At 37.2% G+C, this 26,278-nt stretch overlaps 1 protein-coding gene across 3 annotated transcripts in view; it reads left to right on the forward strand.

Moving 5' to 3' along the window:
• UGP2 (UDP-glucose pyrophosphorylase 2) overlaps positions 1-25,601 on the forward strand; it is a 44,635-nt gene extending 19,034 nt beyond the window's left edge. For all 3 annotated transcript variants that reach the window (XM_012731567.1, XM_012731566.1, XM_004691443.2), the window contains 7 exons: positions 12,621-12,806; positions 14,156-14,289; positions 15,404-15,701; positions 16,714-16,911; positions 17,447-17,689; positions 23,953-24,057; positions 25,164-25,601. In XM_012731567.1, the coding sequence (XP_012587021.1) occupies positions 12,621-12,806; positions 14,156-14,289; positions 15,404-15,701; positions 16,714-16,911; positions 17,447-17,689; positions 23,953-24,057; positions 25,164-25,271 (1,272 nt within the window). In that variant the 3' untranslated portion in view covers positions 25,272-25,601. The remainder of the gene's footprint in view (positions 1-12,620; positions 12,807-14,155; positions 14,290-15,403; positions 15,702-16,713; positions 16,912-17,446; positions 17,690-23,952; positions 24,058-25,163) is intronic.
• The last annotated feature ends 677 nt before the right edge of the window (positions 25,602-26,278 follow it).

Here is a 26,278-nt window from a genome sequence, read left to right on the forward strand (position 1 = left end):
CATGTCTTTCCAATTGTAAATAAAGCAGCAATAAGCATGGGGGTGCAGGTATCTTTTTGAATCAGTGTTTTTGTGTCTTTTGGGTAGATACTTAGGAGTGGGATTGCTGGGTCCTATGGAAGCTCCATTTTTAGCAGTTTGAGAACCCTCCAAACAGTTTTCCATAGTGGTTGTACTAGTTTGCATTCCCACCAGCGGGGCAATAGAGTTTCTTTTTCTCCACATCCTTACCAACATTTGTTGTTGCTAGTTGTTTTAAGATGTGCCATTCTCACTGGTGTGAGGTGGTATCTCATTGTAGTTTTGATTTGCATCTCCCTTATTACAAGTGATGTTGACCATTTTTTCATATGCTTGTTGGCCATCTGCATTTTCTTTTTGAAGAAATGTCTTTTTTAGCTCTTCTGCCCATTTTTTGATGGAGTTGTTTATTTTTGTTGAGTTTCATTAGTTCTTTGTATATCTTTGTGGTCAATCCTTTATCACTAGTTTTGTGTGAGAAAAGTTTTTCCCAATGAGTGGGGTGTCCGTTTTTAGTAATGTCTCTTTTGCTGTACAGAAGCTCTTTAACTTGATATAGTCCCATCTATTTTTCTTTTCCTTCACTGTCATTGCGTTGGGTGCTATATCTTCAAAGATGTTACTGAATTTATGTCATGTAGTGTTTCACCCATCTTTGCTGCCAGGTATTTTATGGTTTCTGTCTTTATGTCTAGGTCTTTAATCTACCTCATCTGACTATTTTCCCCAGTCTTTGTCCTGTCACCTGCACCTTAATCTTTGTCCTGTCACCTGCCTTAATTATCCAATAGAATGTCTTTTTAATAGTGTTTAATTGTCCTTCCCCACCTTTCTTTCCCTAGGGTTGTTCCAACAATAGCTTATGCAATTAAACTAACAATGTACTTTACATTGTCTTAATCACAAACTACTCAAGACTCCATGAGAAAACTAGCATGCAGCATAAACAGGATGTTAGAGACTTCACTTTTCTTTTTTAGGGAATTTAGGATTATCGCAATTATTTGAAATATTATTTGTCCACAGTTAGGCTAACAGGAGGGTTGTTTATAAAATAATGTAAGGTGATTTAAAGAGTTAATCCTATTCATATAAACAAATTGTGATGTAACTAGAGGTTGACTTTTGTACCTCTGTTTTCTCTACTAAGAACACTTACAACTCCCTCAGTCAGTTACCTTTGTCATTTCTAATATGCACTGACTTCCACTTCAGCTGATAAGAATATGGGCCTAATGCCTCACAAGGGTGATTGATTTTATGATACTACCAACTTCCTTTAAAGGTTGAGGTACATAAAGCCATTGGCTATTTTTATTTTTTTTTTAAATTTTCTGTATGTATATTACTTTGACCTGTTGCAGTTATAGAAACATCCAACTCTTTGAACTCCTTGGAATTTCTGTTTTAAAATTTTGATTTCAGTAAGATTTAGGAAGCACTTAGCCTCTTACTTTCATAAACTTCTTACTTTGTAGGATCATTTGCCATCTAAAGCCACCGTGTTCTTTGTTTCTTTTTGGCCATCTGGGCTTTCTGCAAGTTATTTTATTGTCAGCCTTTTTCTAGTTTTCTATCTGACTTGTGTTCAGCTTTAAAGTACATAGCTGTAATGGGAGAATTATCGTTTTCATCTCTTTAACATTTTGGAAATTGCTACAATTTAAAAAAAAATGTTGAGCAGCATTGGTTTGTAATATGCACACTTCAGATGAGTTGCTACAGTTTTTAATGAGAAGGTAGAAGTTTGGGAGTTTGGGAGACCAAAATACCAAGAATGATAAAATGCTATTTAACATACAAACATTGAATAAGTGAGAGGGAATTTACAATGTTTTTTAAAATCAGCTTTAATTTTAAGGTAGATGATTTATAGAACAGCTGCTAAGACATACAATTGTTTTACTTAGATACATTATATAGTTATCTAAATTGATTTTTGTTACCTGTTCTGCATTTTTAAACTTTTTGCTGAGTCAAAGAAAACACAAAATAATTGTAGAAAGTGCTGGTGGAATTTTTCTTCCAAGTTCAAAATGGAAAATAAATAAAAGATAATTGATAGAAACATGGAAGTACCAGAGGGGTACCTGTGATTAGAGTAAATAAATGGAAAAGGGTTGAAGCAATTTTTTAGGCAAAGATTTCTACTGTAGGAGGGCTTAAGACAAGTGTCTTCATTGCAATAACCCAAAGCTACCAGGAGACTGTAAATAATATTTCAGGTTAGTATGAAATAAATACTATCCAGCTTTTTCTTTGAGAGATATACTGCCATATTTTTATGATGGAAGTGCTTTATAATGGCTACCATTACCAACTCTACCTGCAGTGAATGTCCTCTTGAAGTCTAAAACTAACTGTGGTGGATTATTTAAACTATGGAAATCAACAAATGAGAGAAATCAGGGTGTTCTGGGGTGCAGTGGGGTAAAGGGAACCAGTCTTTAAAACATTTACTAGCATACCATTAGTGGAATCCATAGTTCCTATTCTAGAAGTGACTATATTCTGTGAGGACTCCAAACTTAATCTCAAATTTTCTGTTTTCCTTAGTAAAATTTGCAGGCATTTCTGATTTCCTTATTAATCACATTCAGGCACTGGAAAACTGTATATTTATGTTACCCTGTACTGTAAGCTGATAAACAGTTATCCTTAGTTCTGCAGATTCTCCATGCCATCCCACAGAAACAGGCTATACTATCTCTCATGCCTTTTGGTTTTCCTACACTTGATAAAGTTCCCACATTCCCTGAAGTTTGGTCTCAAGTTAGGAACATAAGGAAATCTGCTGACACTTAACCTCCACAGTCTACCTGTTTCCCTGTTTTTCTTCATTATACTACTGGGTTTGCAATGGTAAGATACTGTCCCACTTTCACTTAATTCTGTATGTAACTTCTTCTATCAACTCTGGATTGATGGTTTACATTGGAAGAGAAAGTAATTTTAAAATGTTTTTAAAAGTTAGACAAATCCTAACTTTTATAACACCTGTCTTGCTACAGACATGAAACAAAGAAGTAATTTTTTTCTGATTGATTTCTACTGTGGCTTTAATCTTTCCTAACTCTCTTTCTCACAACTTTCTCACATGTTGATGCTTTACTTGGCTAGAGATGAGGTCCTATTCATAGATGTGGAAATGGAAAAGCTCATGAAGATATGTAAAATTGTTACTTCTTTATGGAGGTATCAAGGTCAGAACAGTGTAAAACTATTTTCTCCAGTGGCTGGGGGAATATAAGGAACTGGTATGTCTCACTTAATTTTTTGATACTAAATAAGATGTTACATATTCAAAGACTGTTAGATTTCTTAGGTTATAAATATATTTTTATACATTAGCATGCTTAATTTGATGTGTATTCTGCTTATGGTTATGGATACTCTATTTCTTTCTCTGTTTATATTATGTTTAGCAAAATACTTCATCAAATATATGAACCATAATTTATATGTCTGTAATTTTTAATATCAGATGTGTTGGTTTTCAGTTTTCATTGTAATAGATAAAGTTTACCTATTGTCAACATTTTTTTCCTTGTTGCAAAGACAAATTTACCTAATTCTTTAACCTTCAAGATTGTGTACTCTGTCAGGTAAGTAAGAATAAACAACACAATGTTCTCCATTATAAAATAGTTAGCTGTGGATTCTTTTTGAATTTTATTGAGAAGTAATTAGAGTCACAAAGTAAAAATTGTATGTTATATATAAAATCGTCTTTAAGCAGTAACTCCATCCATGATTTTAGATTATTTAAAATTTAAGCTCAAAATTGATAAAAGGAGCTAGCTGTGTTTCAGGGAATACTTATAGCTATTGAAAGGGTTGGGTGCCCATTTTCATAAAATGTGGAGGTATAAGTATTTGAAGGGTTGGTATGCGTTAATTGTCAGTGTAAGCTTTAGTGAATTGGGGAAGCTTTGCAGAGTGCTCTTGGCATTTGATAATTAAAACTTACATGAAATTGTGGAAAGGATGGCTGATAACCATTTATAAGATTGATTCTTCAATAATTTTTACTCAGTATAGCAAAACTCTATAGAATTTTTTTTTCTTAATTTGGTGGGAAATAAGACAATCCAACTTATCACTTGAAAGAAATGTATTAATTGAAACAGTTTAAGATTATGAAGGTTGGGAGTTTGCACATATGTATCAATGTATGTAATTTTTGGCAATTCTATTGTTGTATTAGTGGAAAGCATGTCCTGAATGTACTGGACGGGTTTTGTGGTGTCCATCCCCACTGCAGACACTGGAACTACAAATCCGATCATCACCCAAGGGAGGACCCGAGGGAATGGTTAAGCAGTCATTTTGTTTGGATTTAAAACCAGACATTTTGGGCTTTGGGGGGGGGTCTCTCTTGTCCTCAGGGCTTGTGGCTAGCTCTTGGCTTTCTAAATCAGCACCATCATCTTGTCTGTATTCCTAACAGCAGAAAGAAGGAAGAAGGGCATACCTCCTGCTCTTTTGGGGACTTACTAGAAATCTTTCAACACATCGATAGAACAGTAGCTGCAAGAGCAATTGGGTAATTGCTTTTTTGGGAGGGATGGTAGTATGCCTAAATGAAAATCAGAGTTCAGAGGGGAAGGGAAAAGATATTGTGGTAGCAAGCTAACTGTCGCTGCTATGCCATGTTGAATGATGTAATAAGCAGAAAAATACTCAACTTCTTTTTTCTAGAAAATTACTACCTGTGAGGTGTTAAGTATAGGTTGGAGGAAGGTAAGGGTATCATAGAGACCAATGCAGTAACACAAATTGAGAGAGTGGGGTGTTGTTGACCGTAGCAGTAGAGACTGTTTCATGAGACTGACAGACTTGGTCACTTACCTGTAAGCAGACCCCTGGCTTAGCAGCTGTGTGTATCTTTGTGGCATTAAGGATAGAAGTGGTTGTGTGGGATTGGAGTGGATTGCAGAGAAGAAGGGAGGTCTATTTAGAATGGACTTCCACAAAATTGGCAGAAAGAGGAAGAAAATAGAATGTGGTGTTTCAGAAATGCATTTCAAGGTTTGGGAGTGGTCAATTGTATGAGATGCAACTGAGAGCACAAGAAAAATATTGATGTTATTGATAGAATTTAGCAGTTTTAGGAGCATATTGATGACCTGTTTAAGAGCAATTCATTGAATGATAGAGAAAACTAGATTGTAATGGGTGATGATTGAAAAAAATAAGTGAGGTGAGGCCCACCCCAGTTGCGCAGCATGTTAAAGCACAGCAATAGGAAGCTAAAGCCACTTCAGCATGAGGTCGATCCGCGCCAGCCCCAGAGGTGATCCACATGGTACGGCAGACCTCTCCTGACCCACCCACTGCTCTCCTCAGCGGTATATTTGGTAGATCTTCCTGTTCTGCTCCCCACTCTGTCTCTGGTGAATCCTCTCACTGCCCCTACACCTCCGCCCCTACCCCAGTTGTATATGAATAAATAAATAAATCTTAAAAGAAAAAGTAAAAAAAAAAAAAAAAGTAAGTGAGGAAGTAGAGGTGAAACTAGCAAATTTTTAAAGTTTTGCTACTAAAAGGTAGGAAAAAAGGAATTAAGTATAGGAAGAGATGAGTGTGTATTGCTATTTTATTGTTTTGTTGAATATGTCATGTTGATGGGCAGGAATAGAGAGAAAGGGGGAGGTTGATAATGAGACTGGATTTGATAAATGGGATTTTTGAAAGGGGCGTTGGTAGGGGATAGCACTTCCTGTAATCAAAAGGAAGGAGAAAAAACAGACACAGATACAGACAAGTGGGAGGAGGAAGTTGAGGACATTTTCATATATGACAACTTTTATTTGCTCTATGAAAGAAGTTGAAAATGTGTTTAATTAAAGGTGTGTTGGTAAGCTTTGTGGATCATGGGATATAATGTACATAATTTCTCAGCTTTTCTTTAATGAAAAAGTACTACTAGTTTTGATAAGATTTTTCTGTCATTGAATCTGTAGGAGCTTTCATATCACCCAGGTTTGTAAGATGAGTCAATATATAAAAGTGCCTAGCACAAAACTTGGCATTCAGATGCTGTGTAATAAGGACTTAGTGAATCAGCTTGTGTTCTCGGAACACTTCCTCTACATATAGAGCGTCATTCCAAACTCATTTTACTGTTTACACAGTTTATTTTCTTTCAGGCAAACTTGCTTGTGTTGGGGGAAAAAAAAAAGAAACAACTTTCAGATTTCAATAATCATACCCTTGTGAACCATAACAGGGCAGGTACTGTTAACTTGTTTTGGGTATTTGGCACAGTTTCCAGGAATAGCACAAATATGCTACCAAGAACTGGGTTAAACTCTTGCTAATGAGAACAGTGTGTCCATGGCTGTGTGATGAATTCAGCTTTTCTTCTAACTGGAAACTAAGTTGCAAACAGACTTGGCAAGAATGTAGATCATGGTAAACAGGTTTTAAAAGATCTTTTAAAAAATTTTATAGTTTCTGCAGAAAATCTAGATTGATATCCTAGTAGGCAGAATGTTACTTAAATCATATTCTTTAGTAGATTGCCAGCTACTTCTTTTGTTCATTCTCCAGAGGAAATTGGCTATTTGACCAACTCTTCTCTCCTAGTGAGAACAGGAATGGAGGTTCCTTTGTAGGAACCTCATGGGTCTTGTCTTACCTCTTGTGTAACTACAAACTTGCCCTACTGTATATTTAGTTGTAGTGGTTTTTCTCAAACACTGAATTCTATTCATGCCTGGGAGAAAGAGAAACAGGGTGATTAGGATCGAAAGCACAAAGATCTAGCTAGTGACTGACTAAAATGATTCAGTCACAGTACCACAGAGGCCGCGACTGGCAGTGCATGGTATTCCCTGTTGTCTCTGAGCGCCATCCATCCTTGCTTGAGTGATATCTTTGTGCATTCTCCTGGGAGACATGAGAAGGGGAAGTGGAGGACAGATCTAAAAATGTCTTTGTGAGTAGGTATGTCTGGTGTAACTTCTGTTGCCAATTAACTTTCTAACAGATAACCTCTTGGCCTGTGGAACTAAACTGAGCGCGGGGATTGCTTGGTGAGCCCTCTGGTGGAAGTCAGGCATAGCATCACCAACAAAGAGAACTTTTTTTTTTGGGGGGGGGGCATATAGGATGATTTATGTGATGGAAAGCTGTATTGGCTGCCAAATTTAACCTATAATAAACAGACAAAAAGTTTCCTGGCTTCCTGGAGATGAACCATTGGTACCTCTTTCTTTGCATGTGTACGTGTGTTTGGGTATAAATCATGAAACACAAAGGAAAGACCTCTAGTGGAGGCTTCTAACAGCACCACTAACCTGACAGCTCTGGACATTTTACCTCTTTCACAACTTGTTACTTCATACCTGTAATTCTTCTTCCCCTTCCCTCTATAGTTCTCTCAGATCCCTTTTCTTGTTAATAGTCAAATAGTCAACACACATTAGCTACATGTTCATTTATATTAATACTGAATAGAGACTTTGAGTTCTTCAGTTACTTTAGCCACATTTCGAGTGCTCAGTAGCCACCTGTGGTCAGTAAAAATTATGATATTTCCTTAACTGCAGAAAATTTTATTGGACAGTACAGTACTGTGTCTAAAGAGTGATAGTGAAAAAGTGCCATTCTGTTGATCTTTTCTCTAGATCCTTAAATATAAAGAAATCTTTTTTACATTGTTTGCATTGTTTTGTGAAATTTTTGTTTTGAAACTACAGTTAGACCATCCCTGAGACACTAGTCAGAACATAGGTGTTAAGCAGTATCTAAAACCCAAGTCCTGCCATTCTGCTTTGTTTTCACATGTGTCTGAAAAGCAACATTTTCTTAGATTGATACTTTTAGAACTGGTTACACCTATAACCTCCTTTTCATCTTTTAATTCAAAGTTAAAGAAGTATTGTTACACTTATTAAATTCAAATAGTTTTCTGATTACTAAACTAAGACTAGACATTTTATTCTATTCCAATTTTCTGCAAATGAAGTAAATGTGCTGTATAACTTGTCAACTTGTACTTATATTATTAGACTTCTTCATAAAAATGCCACATTCTTCCAGAAATGTGTATACCTGCAAATAAGCTTTATTAAATTTTTTTGTTCTGGAAAAATCTGCATTAATTTGGAAAATTCTTAAATATATGTTTAATTTTTAAAAACTGCTTATTGTTTCTTGAGGACATTATGCTAAGTGAAATAAGTAATCACAAAAAGACTTCATGGCCCTCCCTGGTGACGCAGCGGGTTAAAGCACAGCACTGAGAATCTAAAGCCGCTTCTGCATGAGTTCAATTCCCGCCTGCCCCCAAAGGTGACCACATGGCGTGGCAGACCTCTCCTGACCCGCCCGCTGCTCCCCTCAGCAGTGTACTTCGATGATCTGCCTGTTCTGCTCCCCGCTCTGTATCTGGTGAAGCCTCTCACTGCCCCTGCACTTCTGGCCTGTACCCCAGTTCTGTATGCACAAATAAATAAATCTTTAAAAAAAAAATTAAAAAAAAAAAAAGACTTCATGTGAGATACCTTGAATAGTCAGACTCATAGAGACAAAGTAGAAGGGTGATGCCAGGGGTGTGGGTGGAGGAGTGAATGGGGAACTGGTTTTTTAATGGGTATAGTTCCAGTTTTGCAAGATAAGAGACTGGTTGTACAACTTTGAATATACTTAACTGTGCATTCAGATATCTTTAAGATGGCAACTATTATGCTATGCATACAATATAAGTAAAAGCAAAAATATATAAACCTGGTTCTTCCAATTTACTTATTTTCTTTGAGTGGCTGTTTTTGGCTTTTTATAATTTCTTCCTTATTTTATTAATTTTTTTTCCTTTTGCCTACCTGTTGGCCTAGGGATTAAATCTCAGTGCTATCCCTGCTACAGTTTGAGTTTGATCCCCAGCCACAGAGCTGACCCACATCTGGTGCAGCAGGCCTCTCCTGACCTGCCCGCTGCATCCCCAGCAGTGAATTTCAGTAAATCCGCCTGTTCTGCTCTCCACTCTGTCCCTAGGGAATCCTCTCAATCCCTATACCTCTGGCCTACATCTCAGTTCTTAATATACACATACAAACACACAAAATTTTCTCATGCCATCTACCCCTTTAGCCCTTTTCCCAAACCCCTTCCCTCTTAATATCAGAAACTTCACTTTCACTATCACTGTTAGTTTGTAATTATTTTGCTCTGCCAACATTTGCTTTGACACCTCATTTTATCCCATGTGGGAAAATGCCTCATATTTGTCCTTATCTTTTTGATTTGCTTTGCTGCACATAATTCCCTCAAATTCCTTCCATCTTGATGTAAATGGTAATAATCATTATGCTTCAATAAACATGAGGGGCATAAAACTTTTTGCATTGATGGATTCATATTCTCCAGATAGAGACACAAAAATGAGATTGCTGGGTCATATGTGTGTCATTTTCAGATTTTGATTTTTTTTTTCTAAGGTAGGTCCAGATCACTTTCCACAATGTTGCACTAGTTTACGTTTCTATTAGCAATGCGTTAGAGTTCCTTGTTCTTCATATCCTTTCCAGCACTTGTTCATGGAGTCTTTTTCTTGTATGCCAGTCTCACACTTGTGAGATGGTATCTCATTGTGGTTTTGGTTTGCACAAAACCACCCTTTTATTAAAAGTAATGATGAACACTTTTTCCATACATCTGTTGGCCTTCTGTATATCCCCTTTGGTTCATGTCTGACCCCTCATACTTCAGGGTTGGCTTGAAGCAGGGCCACAAATCTATGGTACTGTAACAGGGTGGTCCCCAGGAAAAGGGGAAGTTCCAGGTTCCCTGCTCCACCCAGGAGGAGGGTGGAGCTGAGCAGAGAAAAGCAGAGAAGAGAAGGAATCTGAGAAAGAAGGAAGCAGGACGGAGAGCCAGAAGGAGACCTGAGGAAGCCATGGGGAGCAAAGGGAGGCATGTGAAGAAACCGTATTTATTTCTTGGCCCTGCACTGGTTGAAAGAGATGTGGGTGACACATCTCTTTTCCTCCCAGATCTGTCTGGCCATTTCTGACCCGTTCCATGGGTCCCGGCCAGAAGGTGCTTTAGTCTTGGGACAGGTTTTCAGGCCTTGCTCAGGGCCAATCCCTTTTTGGTGGACCTTTGCCCACGAGGGGATGGGTAACTTCAGGTGTTTGATTTAGAAACTATAGTTTGTCTCCTGTGTTGTATACTCACTGTATTAAAGTCCCTTTTCATTAAAGCCTTACATGTTTTGTCTTGATGTGGCAGATGGCAGAACCTATTTGGAGCAGGCAGGTTTGGGGGTTCAGAGGTGCCCCGCTTTCCCTGCCTTGTAACAGTACCTGCTGGTGGGGAAAGGAGTAGTAGGGAGCCAGGCAAGCCCGGGACAAAAGAAGAAAAAGCCAAGTACAAATCAAGATGACAGCTGCTGTTGTCAGCCGCCCCACATCTCACCCACGTCTCTTCCAATTGCCTGTCCATGTCTCAACTCCATATGTTTCCTTCTATGTTCCCGAAGTCTCTGGTGCAAATCTGAAGCTGAGAAGCAAGCGGGTACACCCTCCTTCACATGTCTCTCTGTTCCATGTGTCTCCTCTTCAAGTCTTCTGTAGCTTCCCCTGGCCCTTCAGCCCTGCCCTTCTGTAGTGGGGGGTGGGGTGGGGTGGGGGTGGGGTGGGCAGAGAACCTGGAACTTAACCCTTCTAAGGTAACTCCTCTGTAACAGTAGCATCCCAGTATTCATGTAGTACCCTCTGGAGGACTGTGATGCTCACAAGCTTTGTCCCCTACGCCTATCACCAATCCTTTTTCAAACATGAATGACTATACTTAGAGTTACTTACTAGGAAGACTGTCAGTGCTACTACATTAGGGAATAACTGGAATGAGCGCTAACCGGAGAGTCTTAGAAAAGAGCGCTTTATGTTTCTCGGTATTAATACCAAATAAAAAAGGGTAGGAGTCTGTGCTTGGCAGATCATATAGTATATTGTAGAGTAAGGAAATAAGAACCATAGACTCGTTTTCTGTGACAAAGCAGTTAACAAGAATTGTGTGGTGAGGAATCTATACATGACACTTAAGTTTGTCTGTCTGATGAAGGGATTTTTCTATCTCAGCCTAATCACTATAGTGAACCCATCAACTCCTTTCCCAAATAAGAGTTCATCCATCACACACACTTATGAAAAGAAAATACTGTAATTTTTTAAAAAATGCTTTCATTTTTGCTATGAGATGTTTAGATGTACTTGTTCTTTGAACAAAACAACGTGGGCTTCTACTGTGTCAGTGTTCTTTTCCTGTGAGGGAAAAGGCGCTGTGCTCACAGAAGTAGATGAGGGGGATAGAGGGAAGAGACTGAGTAGGCTCTCTCAAGCCTTCCCGCCATCTCCCTCGCTACCAGGACATTTGTTGGAACAATGAGACACTTCATTTTCCAAATGTAAACTTTTATACAGTGGTGCTCAGCAGTTAAATTCTTAAGGAAGGAATTGTGTCCATTTTTTTAACAAAAGAGAAGTTATGACAAAACCCTATGCCACCTTCCTCTGAAAGCAAATTTATAACTGAATGGAGAACGATAAGGGACATTTTAGTTTTGATTTTGCCTTCTTTAGAAGGGATAATGTGTGGTCATATAGATGCTTTTCCAAGTAGGTCTGTGGTGCCTCACTAATACATGCAGACTTGATAAATTTTATGTCTCCTGTTTGTTATGTTGGTGCAAATTGGGAATTTGTAATTATTGAAGGCAAAGTAAGAAACTTGGGTTTCCTCATCAGCCAGTCAAATATTTGTAGATTGTAACTTAACCCTGTCTTTTACTCTACTATAGTACAAATGAATCACTGAATTACTTAAATGTACAAAGGAAATTGCCAATATGTACTTAATTTTGAACCAAATTTTGAGCCATGACACTAAACAAATTGTAGTTGAAACTTTACACAGAGAAACCATAACTCTTTTATTAAAAATTTATTTATTTGGGGCCCTCCCTGGTGGTACAGTGGGTTAAAGCACTCTGAAGCTATATGAAGCCACTGCAGAGCACGAGTTCAGGTTCTATCCCTGGCCAGGGAGCTGACTCACGTGGTGTGGCAGACCTCTCCTGACCTGCCCCCTGCTCCTCTCAGCCATGTTTCAGTCATTTGCCTGTTCTGCTCCCCACTCTGTCTCTGGTGAATGCTTTCACCCACCTCACCTGTACTCCACCTGGTTTGTACCCCAGTTCTTGTATGCATAAGTAAATAAATATTTAAAAAAATTATTTATTTATGCATCCAGAACTGGGTACAGGCCAGAGGTGCAGGGGCGGTGAGAAGATTCACCAGAGACAGAGTGGGGAGCAGAATAGGCTGACAGACAAAGTACACTGCTGAGGAGAGCAGCAGGAGGATCAGGAGAGGTCTGCCTCACCATGTGGGTCAGCTCCCGGGCAGGCGGAGATCCAACTCATGCGGAAGTGACTTTAACTTCTTAGTGCGGTGCTTTAACCTACTGTGCCACCAGGGAGGACCCGAAACCATAACTCTTTAAGGAAGCTTAAAAACAATCTTGGGATTGATTTAACGTCTCACAAAGATGTTTAAATTATTTACATGCTTTTTTATTTTTAATTTCAGATTCAACCCTATGAAAAGATAAAGGCCAGGGGTCTACCTGATAATATATCTTCTGTGTTGAACAAGCTGGTAGTGGTGAAACTCAATGGTGGTTTGGGAACCAGCATGGGCTGCAAAGGCCCCAAAAGCCTGATTGGTGTGAGGAATGAGAATACCTTTTTGGATCTGACCGTTCAGCAAATTGAAGTGAGTAACATTTAGCTTTTCTCAGCACTTTGTTTATATGTTATTAAAAATGTTACCTTATAAAATAACAAGTGTGGATTTGAGCTAATCAACTGTCTTTAGCCTATTAGTACATAAAATATAAAAAAGGTTTGCTGCTCCTAAGGGTAAGTCCTTGGGTTATGTAAAAGTGTCTGATCTTTAAATGACATTTGTAGTTGCTAAAAATCTCTGGCTATGTTTGAATTCTTCCTGGTCCCAAATACTCTTCCCTTCTTTCTTTGTAGTGGCAGCCTTCATCACAATTGGAATGATCTAGTTTTATTAACCCCTTTGAGAGGCTGGTGAGAATTAAATATACCTGATTGAATGTGTGGACACTAAGAACTGTTCCTGGCTTTTCCCATAAGACGAAATCAATAGTGACAGATCATAAACCCTTCAGGGGCAGTGGCCAGGCCTTTCTCTTTTCTTTTCTTTTCGTATTTACAAGCTATTTTTGTCAAAATGACAAGAAGTAGATCATGTTAGACTGTCTTTCTCAGAGAATATAAACAGAGAGTAACTATAACCAAGAAAACAAGAGTAGATCTGGCCCTTTCTTTTTCATCCCTTACCTCTAGTGTCTTGATACAGTACTAGCTGTAGTAGTGACTTAACATTTACCCAGCAGTATTGTACACCGAGTATTACCCTGAGCTTTTCACATGAATTGACTCATTGTTTCTGTCAACAACTTTGTAAGATAAGTACTTTAGTCTTCTCCATTATATATAGCCAAGGAAACCAAAGTACAGAGGTGGAGTTACTTCCCTAAGGCTCCTTAGCTAGCCGGTACAGCATCAACCTTTGAGCAAGGTCCACTGTGACTTCTGTGACCTTCTATGTTGCCTCATAGCTCTTCCTATGATTAAGATTTTGCTTGGGTTCTGATTATAGTTTTTGACACTAATCCTGAGAACAGAAAACCTTGTGTTGTGACATTTCTATTTTCATCTGCTTAGGCAGCACTTGCCCACCCAGAAAGGACCCATTAAGTGGTACTATGACTGGGCACATAACTCCAGAGTCAGGCTGTAGAATGGGGGCAGGGGCTTCCCAGCTCTGCTACTGGACCCCAGTTTTAGCCATCTGTAAAATGCAGATAATGATAATTTCTCTCTTAGAGGGTTGTGACTTAATGAAAAAGTGCATAATGAATTGCTTAGAATGTCTGCTTATGCTAAATGTTGTTTGTTTCAAATCTGTATTTTTTGTTCTATGTAGATGATGCTTTGGACATTTTGTAATTAACTATTAAGAGTTAATTTCATACTTTTAAGGAAAAGATATGCAAGTCTTGGTGATCTAATTGTCAATTTCCTCCCTAGCATTTGAACAAAACTTATAATACAGATGTTCCTCTTGTTCTAATGAACTCTTTCAACACGGATGAAGATACAAAGAAAATACTACAAAAGTACAATCATTGTCGGGTGAAAATCTACACTTTTAATCAAAGCAGGTACAAGGAGTAAAAAATTTAACTCTAGTGTATTACTCCTGGGAGAAAAGGATTTCTTTGTCTTGTTTAGACAAACCAGCATGTGCCAGAATCTAATGTTTGTGTTTAAAGGCTTAACATTTGTTAATACATATGTGATTGCTATAATCATTCTGTGATTCTGTAACTTCTAGTTCTTAAAAAGAAAATCTGCTTGGAATTCTGTCCTGTATACATAATAATTGAGGACGGCTGAGGTTCTGGCTTTCTAAGGGCATATTTGGAACCCAGATCGGTCTTTGAAATCCTCCAATAGGCTATAACATTGATAGTCTTCTTTCCTATGCGAAGTAATCTCAATATCCTTAATATGAGTTGGAGAAAAATTAACAAATCCTACTGAAAAATCAGTTGATTTAGGGAAGAGGAGTGTAAGCAGAATTCAGATGATGAATGGTGATGAAGCTCAGGTAATTTAGAAATAAGACTTCCGTGTCAGAATGGACATGACCTATGTGAATTTGTAGAGAGGGCTATTTCTGATGTGTGCCATTAGTTGTATTTTTCTTTTAAAACCTGCTTTTCCCCTGGGCGCATTCTTAGGTTGTAGGTGTTCTGCCTTTATTTTCTCGTTGGTCTTTAGTCTGTTCTGAGCTAGCTCCTCTGTGCTCCTACAAATGTTCTCACAAGGAACAGGCAGCAAATGTCCCTGAGCGTTAGCCTGCTGCTAGTGTTTGGGAAAGAGCACCACTGTCTTTGAGAATGTACAGCTTTTCCTAAACAGTTTTTTAGGGGGAAATACCAAGCTCCAAACCAAATCTGAGAAAATTTACTTAATAGACCTCTCTTCTTGCAGAGCCATAAAACATTCTAACATCTTAAAAATATGAGGTGTCTTCTTATATACATGACCATGGAAAATTTTCATTTGCAGTAAATACCACTATCTACAAAACAGACTTTTGGCACTATAGATGGGAGATTTTCTAAAATGAATTTACATGTGACTAAATACCTTACAATTGAAAGGCTGAAAAGAAGTTTTAGCTGATTTTTAAATACATTTTTTACTTGAAGGTCTGAGACAGCCTCCAGAGTTGATGTTGAAAAGAACTGTTTTTTTTTTTTTCTTAAGGTACCCAAGGATTAATAAAGAATCTTTACTGCCTGTAGCAAAGGATGTATCTTACTCAGGAGAGAATACAGAAGCTTGGTACCCCCCAGGTCATGGAGACATTTATGCCAGTTTCTACAATTCTGGTTTGCTTGATACCTTTATAGGAGAAGGCAAAGAGTATATTTTTGTGTCTAACATTGATAATCTGGGTGCCACAGTGGATCTTTATATTCTTAATCATCTAATGAACCCACCCAATGGAAAACGCTGTGAATTCGTCATGGAAGTCACGAATAAAACACGTGCAGATGTAAAGGTAAATACTGAGAGGAAGCAGTTTGGAGATAAACATCTTTTACATTTATTTCTATTACATAGTTCAGATGTTTGTATTGAGATGTTTCTATGTAAAGCAGCTGTATCTGTGCACCTGATGATGCCATTTACAATGGAGAGAGTGTTCTGTAGAGTGCCCTAAGTTCCATCAAACATAAGCATACATATAAATTCATATTTACTGGTATTGAAAATATTTTCTAAAATAATCCATACGGGCAGTTTTAACTTAAGACACTTCCACATGTGTTTATGAAGTAAATCTGAAGTATGTGAAAGCATTTTGCAAGTTTGGTCAAACCTCAGTATTCTTCTAGTTTGTTTCTTAAGTGTTTTTCGCTGCGCCATTGATGAACATTTCTGCAATTTTTAATCACTATAGTATCTCTAGCACAAAAAATTTCAATTGTTTGGTGCAAAGCAAAAATTTATTTTTCTAATCATGCATGTTTTATGGTGATGCCATTTGGTAACCAAGATTTTGCAACTTGCCCAGGGGAAGTAAGAGAAGTAGGGAGTGTAATACTAAAATGGTTAGTCCCTGGGCTGTGTTCTGTGCAAATATTCCCCTCACGTGAATGACTGTCCCCCACTCCACACTACATGGTTTTGTGCCTATAAGAACATCTTTAGGCTGAGGCTACTCAGGAGTCACTGTGCCTTTGTCGTCCCTTTTCTCCCTTTGACCCAGTGCCATTCTGAGAGGGGTCTAAGGAGGTCAGGTTGTTTGGTGATGAAAGACTGCTGTTTCTCACTCCCACTCTTGTATGATGGACAAGGGGGGATATATAGCACAAAGCCACAGACAACGTGAATTATTCTTTTTGGTTCTACCTTCAAACAAATACTGCATTGTATCACAGATGAAGTCAGTGCCAATACTTTTTTATCTTCAGTTTCTTTTCTTTAACTTTCATAGACTACAAACAGTGTGGTATGGTTGTCTTTGAGAGAAGTTTGATGCATACATTCACTCTTTTATACCTTTCTAGGGTGGGACACTCACGCAGTATGAAGGCAAACTGAGATTGGTAGAAATTGCTCAAGTGCCAAAAGCACATGTGGATGAGTTCAAGTCTGTATCAAAATTCAAAATATTCAACACAAACAATCTGTGGATCTCTCTTGCAGCAGTTAAAAGACTGCAGGAGCAGAATGCTATCGACATGGAAATTATTGTTAATCCAAAGGTAAGCCAAAGGTTTGGCCCATTTGACTCCCTTGTTTCTAGGATCATAGTATACATACAGACACACTGCCCATTCCAGCCAGTCTGTTCTGTTGGTTTCTCCTTTTTGCCTATTCAAATACTCCAAGTTATAGCCCCGTCTTTTAGAAGACTCTTTAGTATGCCAACCACGATGCCTTTACTTGACCTTGGGCTGTGGTGGAGGCAAGAGCACTGAGTAGAAAAGTAGAATATGTCTTTGTTATTGTTATCATATTTATAGACCTTTGGCCATAGGCACTTCACGTGGATTTTTAGAACCTGGTTCTTTATTGTAAAATAGAAATACTGCTGAACAGAAGAGTTATGATAATGAATAAAGGTCACATAATGTTTAAGTGCCTGGCATATGACAGGTACTTGATAAATGTCAATTCTCAAAATTGTTTCCTTCATAGTTCTGAAGCCACTCCCCAAATACTAACCAGCCCACATGGAATTAAGTTGTAGGTATCTAAAACCTAAGTTTTTCTCTCCCCCTTACCTCTTTCTTACAGACTTTGGATGGAGGTCTGAATGTCATTCAGTTAGAAACCGCTGTGGGAGCCGCCATTAAAAGTTTTGAGAACTCTCTAGGTATTAATGTTCCTAGGAGCCGTTTTCTGCCTGTCAAAACCACATCAGATCTTTTGCTTGTGATGTCAAACCTCTACAGCCTTAATGCAGGATCTCTGACAATGAGTGAAAAACGGGAATTTCCTACAGTGCCCTTAGTTAAATTAGGCAGTTCTTTTACAAAGGTATGTAATTATAAAAAGATGATATCTACATGAATTTGTATTTCTTAAATGCGTAATTATAAAGATATGATAGACATCTGAATTGGAGGCTAATTACAGATCCACTACTAACCTGTTATATTCCTTCACTGTTGATGTTTTTTAATAATATATGTATTTTACATCATTGTTCATTTTTTTAAAAGATTTATTTATTTATTCATATGGAACTGGGGTACAGGCCAGAGATGTGAATGGTGAGAGGATTCACCAGAGACAGAGTGGGGAGCAGAACAGGCAGGTCAATGAAGTACACTGCCGAGGGGAGCAGTGGGCGGGTCAGGAGAGGTCTGCCGCGCCATGTGGTCACCTCCGGGGCAGGCAGGAATCGAACTCATGTGGAAGTGGCTTTAGCTTCTTAGTGCTGTGCTTTAACCCACTGCGCCACCAGGGAGGGCCTCTTCTGCCCACTTTTTTGACTATATTGTCTACTTTGCTTTTATTGAGTCATGTGAGTTCTTTGTGTATCTTTGTGATCAATCCCTTATCAGGTGTATGAAGAACAAAGATTTTCTCCCAATCAGTGGGGTTTTTCTTTGTTTTGGTTAATGTCTCTTTTGCTGTATAGAAGCTTTTCAGTTAGATGTAATTCCAGTTGTTTGTTTTTTTTCTTTACTTTCTTTGCTTTGGAGGATGAGTCTTTAAAGATGTTACTGAGATATATGTCTTGTAGTATTTACCTATATGTTCTTCTATATATTTTATGGTTTCAGGTCTTGATTGTAAGGGATGTTGAATATTTTTCATATACCTGTTGGCATTTGCATTTCCTTTTTGGAGAAGTGTCTTTTATGTTCTTCTGCCCACTTTTATGTTCTTCAGTTCTTTTATCCATTATGATTAAGGGGACAATACATCAGGAATATAGAACACTCATTAACATATACTTACCAAATGAAAGCACAGTAAAATATGTAATTATTATCAGCACTGAAAAACAGACATTAGAGAAAATTCATATGTAGACTTCAGTACCCCCCTCTCACCAATGGACAGATGAACAAGACAAGAAATAAAGACACCAGAGCCCTAAAATAAAGACCTAGACCTCATGGGTTTAACAAACATCTACAGGACAATGCACATAAAAAAAATTCAAATACACATTTTTCTCAAGTGTACCGGAATCATTCTCCAGAATTTACTACATATTGGGCCACAAGACAAACATCAAAATTGTTCCAGCTATCTTCTCTGATCATGAAGGCATCAAGCTAGAAATAAGCCTTGAAAAGAACATAAGGAACCATCCCACTTCATGGAGATTGAACCCATACTACTAGAGGACCAAGATTAAAAAGAAGGTCAAAAAAGAATAAAAAGATGCTTTGAGTCAAATGAGAGTACAACATTCCGGAATGTACGGAACACAGCAAAAACAGTAATGAGAAAGTATACAGCAATTCAAGCTCACATCAAGAAACAAGAACTCAAAGAAACAACCGAATTTCCCATCTCAAGGAGCTAGAAAAAGAACGATCAAAAACCCGAAACCACTAGAAGAAAGGAAATAATAAAAATCAAAGCAGAAATAAATGAATAGAAATTAAACAATCCAAAAGATCAGTGAAACCAAAAGTTGGTTTTTAGAAAAAGTAAACACTAGACAAAGCTCTAACCAGGCTCTCAGAGAAAAAGCAGGATAAAATACAAACAAGATCATAAGTGAAAGAGGAATTATAACACTCAGTAGAAATCAAAAGAATAATCAGATTACTATAAACACTTATATGCAAACAAATTTAATTATCCAGAAGAAATGGACAAATTCCTAGAACAATATAATCATCCAAAACTGGACAAATAAGAAATAGAATACCTAAAAGGACCAATTACAAGTAATGAAATTGAAACTGATCAGAGCACTCCCTAAAAACAAAAGCTTAGGACGACAGCTTCACAGATTAACTCTATGAAATATTCAGTAATGAATTAGTGCTTATTCCTGCACAAACTCTTTCCCAAAAAATTGAGAAGGAATACTACCAAATACATTCTATGAAGCCAACATCACACTAATACCAGAACCAAACAAAAACAACACAAAAATACAGGCCATTCTTCCTAATGAACACTGAGGCAAAAATCCTCAACAAACTCCCCACCAACAGAATCTAACACTCTATCAAAAGCATAATACATCATGACCAAGTAGGCTTTATTGCAGGGATGGAAGGATAGTTCAACATCCAAAAATTAATTACTGTAATCCAGTACATCAACAAAAAGAAAAACCATATGATCATATCAATAGATACTGAAAAGCATTTGAAAAAGTTCAACATCCATTTATGATGAAAGCCTTCGAAAATCTCGGGATAGAAGGAACGTGCAATAACATGATAAAAGCCATATCTGACAAACCCATAGTCAATATATAATATTCTCAGTAGTAAAAAGCTGAAAACAAGGATGTCTACTCTTGCCACTGCTTTTCAATATAATACTGAAAATCCTAGCCAGAGCAGTAAGACATAAAAATACATACAAGGAATACAAATAGGGAAAAAAGTAGTAAAACTATTACTATTTGAAGATGATATAGTATACATAGAGAACCCTAAAAACTCCACAGAAAAAGTAATAAACAGTCAACCAGTTTAGTAAATTAGCAGGATACAAAACACAGAAAAATTAGTAGCTTTCCTTCCTATATGCAAACAATAAATCTGAAGAAGACGTCAAGAAAGCCATCCCTTTAATAATTGAAACAACAACAAGAAAATCAAATTCTTGTGAATAAGCCTTACAAAAGAAGTGAAGGACCTATACTATATATATATATATATATATATAAAACATATTGTTAAAAGAAATAGAAGACACAAATAAATTGAAAGTCATCCCTTGCTCATGGGTTGGAAGAATTAACATTATTAAAATGGCCATCTTACCAAAAGCATTTTACAAATTCAGTACTGTTCCAATAAAAATCTGAATGATATTCAATGATATTCTTCAAAGAAATAGAAAAACATTGATGAAACTCATATGAAGACACAAAAACCCCTCAAATAGTCAAAACACTCCTAACTGAAAAGGGAATGGTGGAACCACACTCCCAGACTTTAAACTATACTATAAAGCCATAATTACTACAGTATGGAACAAAACAGACACACAGAACAATGGAACTGAATAGAAAGCTCAGAAATAAAGCCACACATATATGGACAACTAACATTTGACAAAGGAGCAAAAAATTTGCAATGGGAAACAAGGACAAGTTTGCTCAATAAATGGTGTTCAGAAAACTGGACCACTGTAAGCAAAAGAATGAAAATAGTCTACTACCTCACACCATTCACAAAAATCAACACAAAATATTTAAAAAACTGGACATGAGGTCTTTGTTGTCTTTTAAAGGAAATTGACCATAGAAGAAAGATGTGACTCACTTTTGAAACCTGACTGTATAGGAAACTGTTTACATCCGGAGATGTTTTATCTTATGTGTCTTCTAAGATCAGTACTGCTTTCATCAGTGGGAGAATTTTCATTCTGGTCTAACAAGTACTTATTAAGCCCCTATCATGATCTGGGGTGTGCTTTTAGATGCTAAAGACAGTAATATAAGTGAATAAAATGTACAGTGTGCCAAGTGATACAAAATGGAAAATAAAACAAAAATAGGAAATGTGTAAGTGGGATTGTAGAGGTGGTAGTGTAATTTTACATGGGAATGTCAGAGATGTGCTTACTGAATAATTTAGTCTACCAATTTGGCAAAAAATGTTACAGGCAAGAGGCATGGCAAGTATAGTAAAACCCTACCCTGACAATAGTAAGTAGAATCCATATAACTTAGGGCTAAAATTCAGTGAAGTGATAGGGGCAGCCATTGTGGCTGGCATCCAATTCTGTTTCTGGTTGGTGAGTTAGTCAACCAATTGACTTGATAGGTGGATGTGTGTACTGTTTTACATGTTAAAATGGGGATGATTCTAGGTCCTATGACTGGGCTGAGATTTTTAAGACAGCACCAGGCATTTTAGAAATCCCCCCGTTTTGCGATGCCCCTCTCATTAATCTGATAGACAGGGAAAATATTAGTGATGTAAGTGCCCATTTACTTCCTACAGCCAGAAGTGGAATGGTCAAATTTCTACCCAGCTGCTGCTTTCACTCCCTTCTCATTTTTTATAGCCACTTCCACACCCTGCCAGAGTTTAGAACTTAAGCTGCCCCAGTTTGAGGTGGCTGAGTGAGCCAATGACTAGTTACTCTGTGGAAGAACATTTTAAGGACATTGAAAAGCAGTATGGCAAAAGCAGGGTGAGCAGGTGAGGGGGCAGGGATAATTGATCAGAAAGGAAACAGACGATTATGCAGAACATTGTGAGTACTAGGAGAGGGGTTTTTTTTTTTTTCTTTCCTGATAAAGAAGTCACCGTTGGAGAGCTGTGAATTGAGAAGAAAGTTATACCTATAGGATTTGCTGATAGAAAAGATAAGCGTTAAGAAGAAAGGAGTAAGAATATCTCAGTTTTGAGCCTGTGCATCAGAAAGTCTGGAATTGCCTTTTATTAAGATGAGAGAAAGCTTGAATAGAGTAAGTTTAGGGGACAAGGTTGGGAGTTAAGTTTTGCAGGCATTATACTTACTATAAAATTGACTCTAGGAGTGCAGAACAAAGATCTGGATGAGATAGGTAATTAGAAAAGTTTTAGTTTATACCTGGCATTAAGGAATGAGTCGGGACTGGAAGTACAGAATGGAGCCCTGAGGTACTCCAGTGTCTAGGGAAATAGGGATGAATTAGAAGATGCGGCAAAGGTGACAAAGGAGTTTCAGATGAGAATTGGGTAGGAAACTGAGTATGTGTGCCCTGAAAGCAAATGAAGAAAATGTTTCAAGAAAGAGGGTATGATTATCTGTGTCAGGTACTGTTGCCAAATCAAGTAATATGCGTGAAAATTCACCTTTAGGTTTGTCAATATAGAGGTTTTAGAGCCTCACTGGCATGGATTCACAAGAAAATAGAAATCAGAACTGTTGATATAGACAAATTTATTTAAACTTTTAGGTTTCTTTGATTTTCAAAGATGGATTTATATCATGGTTATATGCTTATATGTTGATGGGAATTGATGCAATTAAGAGGGAAGGAGAATCACTGCACAATTCTCTTGGACAAGCCATCGGAGCAGTTGCCTTTAAGTTGTACTAGTAGGAACAGAATAATGAGCATGGGCAAATGGTGGAAACCAGTGGAAGTTTTCTTAACTTTATTTTTTCTCAGCAAAATAGGAAATGCCCTTTGGGAAGATTTCTAGGGCCTGAAATTAAATTTGTGCTGTTACCTTTTTGAAATATAATTTTCTTTGAAACTTCCCTATCCTACAAAGTTTAACTCTAGTTTAGCTTGCTTTAAATTATATAATCTCTCTTTTTCCAACTAGCTACAGATTATTTGAAATACTTTTCTGGTTCTGTCAGCATATTGATTGATTAACTTTTTACTTTTAATTCATTTATTTTTATGTCTGGTGTGCTTAGCAGTATTATAAATTGCTTGATTTTAGGGTCAGCGTTCATGTGTTGGTCTGTCTGTATAGGATCTACCTATTTGGTGCTAATAAGATTTTTTTCATAGAGGCTCTGAGCTTGCCTATAAAATGTTTTTACAGTTCAGTTAAAATTATCTTGTGGAAAATAATGAACAACCATATACCAGAGACACTTTGTGGGGATGGAGTGGGGAATGGGATCAAAAACGGGGTGGGGGGAGGGAAATGCACGGGATTATGGTGATGGCACATGGGTGACTTGGTGATGGGAAACCCGCGGGGATTACAATTGAGATGGAAAAAAAAATGTACAAAATTATGTAAAAATAAACTTTTGGAAAAAAAAAATTATCTTGTGGGCCTCCCTGGTGGCACAGGGGTTAAGTCTCAGCACTGTGAAGCTATCTGTTAGCCACTGCAGCCTTAGTTCAACCCACGGCCAGGGAGGCGACCCACATGGCACAGCAGACCTCTCCTGTCTCGCCCTCTGCTCCCCTCAGCAGTGTATTTCAGTAGACTCGCAATTTCCGCAATTTCCGCTCCCTACTGTCTCTGGCGAATCCTCTTAACCCTCACACCTCTGGCCTGTACCCCAATTCTTGTATGTATAAGTGATCGTTTTTAAAAGTACTAAATCTTTTTAAAAAATTATCCTGTTAATCTCTTTTCTAAAACCACTTTTGAAATAATTGACGTTTCTTTTTTTCTTTTTAGGTTCAGGATTATCTAAGGAGATTTGAAAGTATACCAGATATGCTTGAATTGGATCACCTCACAGTGTCAGGAGATGTGACATTTGGCAAAAATGTTTCTTTAAAGGTACGTTATGATGAAAACTACAGTTCTTACTACTTCACAAAACAGGTTTCATTCATGGTCCTAAATTTATGTTTACATAAGTAATATTTTCTTAGTCTGTACCAGGTGTTTATAGACAAATTTTAAAACAAAATAATTTACCACATTATTTAGTATTAATAGTATCTTCCAGAAATAGACAACACAGTTAAAATCAGTTATAATTGTTGTATATAGGAATGTTGTGGAATATCGCATTCAAATGGAAAGGAAAACATTAGTAATTAAGCTAGTACAATTTTATTGAAGTATGACCGTCTTTAACATTGTTAAAAGAGCATTTGCTCTCACTGAAGATGACTACTTGAGTCTAAATGGAGAAAAAGAACTTCATTTATACTAGATGCAATCTATGTGTTAATCTGTTATCAGTATAAAGATAATTTGTTCACATTACTGTAGTATTGAGCACTCTGAGGATTATTCCAGCCTAGCATAAAAGAGGAAGGACTATTAAAGCTCAGAACTAAAAAGCCAACAGTTTCTTCCTAATCAAGTATTTTTTTTTTAAATATCCATACCTAGATGTCATAGGCTATCCTATTAAAGCTACTTAAATGAAGACCTGGGGGGGGCGAAAAGACATTTATATATATGTGTATATATATATGAAACTTTATTGCCAATACAGCCTCATCTAAATAGCCTCACTTAAGACATACGAAATTTATCAGTAAACTCTATTTAAAAAAAAAAAAAACAAAACCCAAACATATATATATATATATATATAAACATAAACCAAGCACCATTTGGCTTCTTGAGGAGGCTGGATAATGCTGGTGACCTTGCAAGTAGTTCCTGGAAAGGGCCAATCATGCTATGGCACTGCATCCACTTCCTGTTCTTGGTAACACCTCTCACAAGGAAGGGAGGAATCTAGAACTGCTTCCAGGATTGTTACAGAAAGGCCCATTATGATTTTCTTTAATGTATTTTTTTGTTTTTCATGTTTAATATTGTTTATAGTTACATTCCGTTTGGTATAAATGGAATGCTACATAAAATTGCTGCTGCAGTTGCAAGTAAAGGCTTGCTTGTTTTTTGTTTTTGTTTTTTTCACTTAGGGAACTGTTATCATCATTGCAAACCATGGTGATAGAATTGACATCCCACCTGGAGCAGTATTAGAGAACAAGATTGTATCTGGGAATCTTCGCATATTGGACCACTGAAATGAAAAATACTGTGTGCACTTTATACTAATTATGGGCTAATTAGTTTCTTACAATGAAATGTTCTAAAATAGGCAGGTACTTTACTATGTTACTGTACCCTGCAGTGTTAATTTTTAAAATTTTCTGCAGTATGCTTTTAGTTTAAGAAAAGCACAGATGGAAGCAATATTTTTCTTCTTTGAAGAGGATCCTAAAAGTTCATCTTAAAGTGCAATATCGTTGAATCTTAAAACTGGGGCAGCTCTGCTGGAAAATCTCTTTAACAGAGGCCTCAATGACGGTCACTTTGAATGCTCATGTTTTCAAAAATAAAGCTGTGAAGCAGTACATGTGCACTTGTACCTTTCAATGCTAACTTTATGAAATAGTTAAATGGTTTACTTTTGCTAAAATTACTATATCAGTTAGAAGATTTGCTCTTGAAATATTTACTCATTGGCCAATTACCTAATAAATCCAGTTTTTGCATTTCTAAGAATCTTAACCATATCATTATTTCTGTAGGAATTATTCTTGAAGCCATTCAGTACCTTTCATCTAATTCTAAAGCTGGGCTGCCTGCCATGTTTTCCCACAGACTCTCCATTTATTGAAACAAAGTGGTGTTTCTTTTCCCAGCGAAAGGGGGTGGCATAGGCTGAGGTAGGGGTATTTCTTTCACATCCTTGTTCTCTAGTATAGTGGGTAGGTTTACAACTTTATAAAAAATTCTCTTTTCTTCACACTTCATTTCTTGAGATTTGTTGCTGAAAAATATTTATGGACACCTTTTAAATTAGGTCTGCTGATAGTTCACTAGAAATCACATTGTCTAATTCTTTCATACTTGTTATAGGTATCCTGCTTGTTTAAAGTTTACTGCATACTATTAAAAAAAGTTGTCTTTTAAAGCCTGGTAATTTTTTACAGCTTTATTTTAGACAGTTTAAGAACCAATGACATACCTCTGTAATGATAAAGGAAAGAAAACAGGCTTTCCTTTAGAAAATCAAAGAGCACAAAAT

Source organism: Condylura cristata, unplaced genomic scaffold (genome assembly GCF_000260355.1).
Source record: "Condylura cristata isolate star-nosed mole 26May11 unplaced genomic scaffold, ConCri1.0 scaffold00031, whole genome shotgun sequence".
Taxonomy (NCBI): domain Eukaryota; kingdom Metazoa; phylum Chordata; class Mammalia; order Eulipotyphla; family Talpidae; genus Condylura; species Condylura cristata.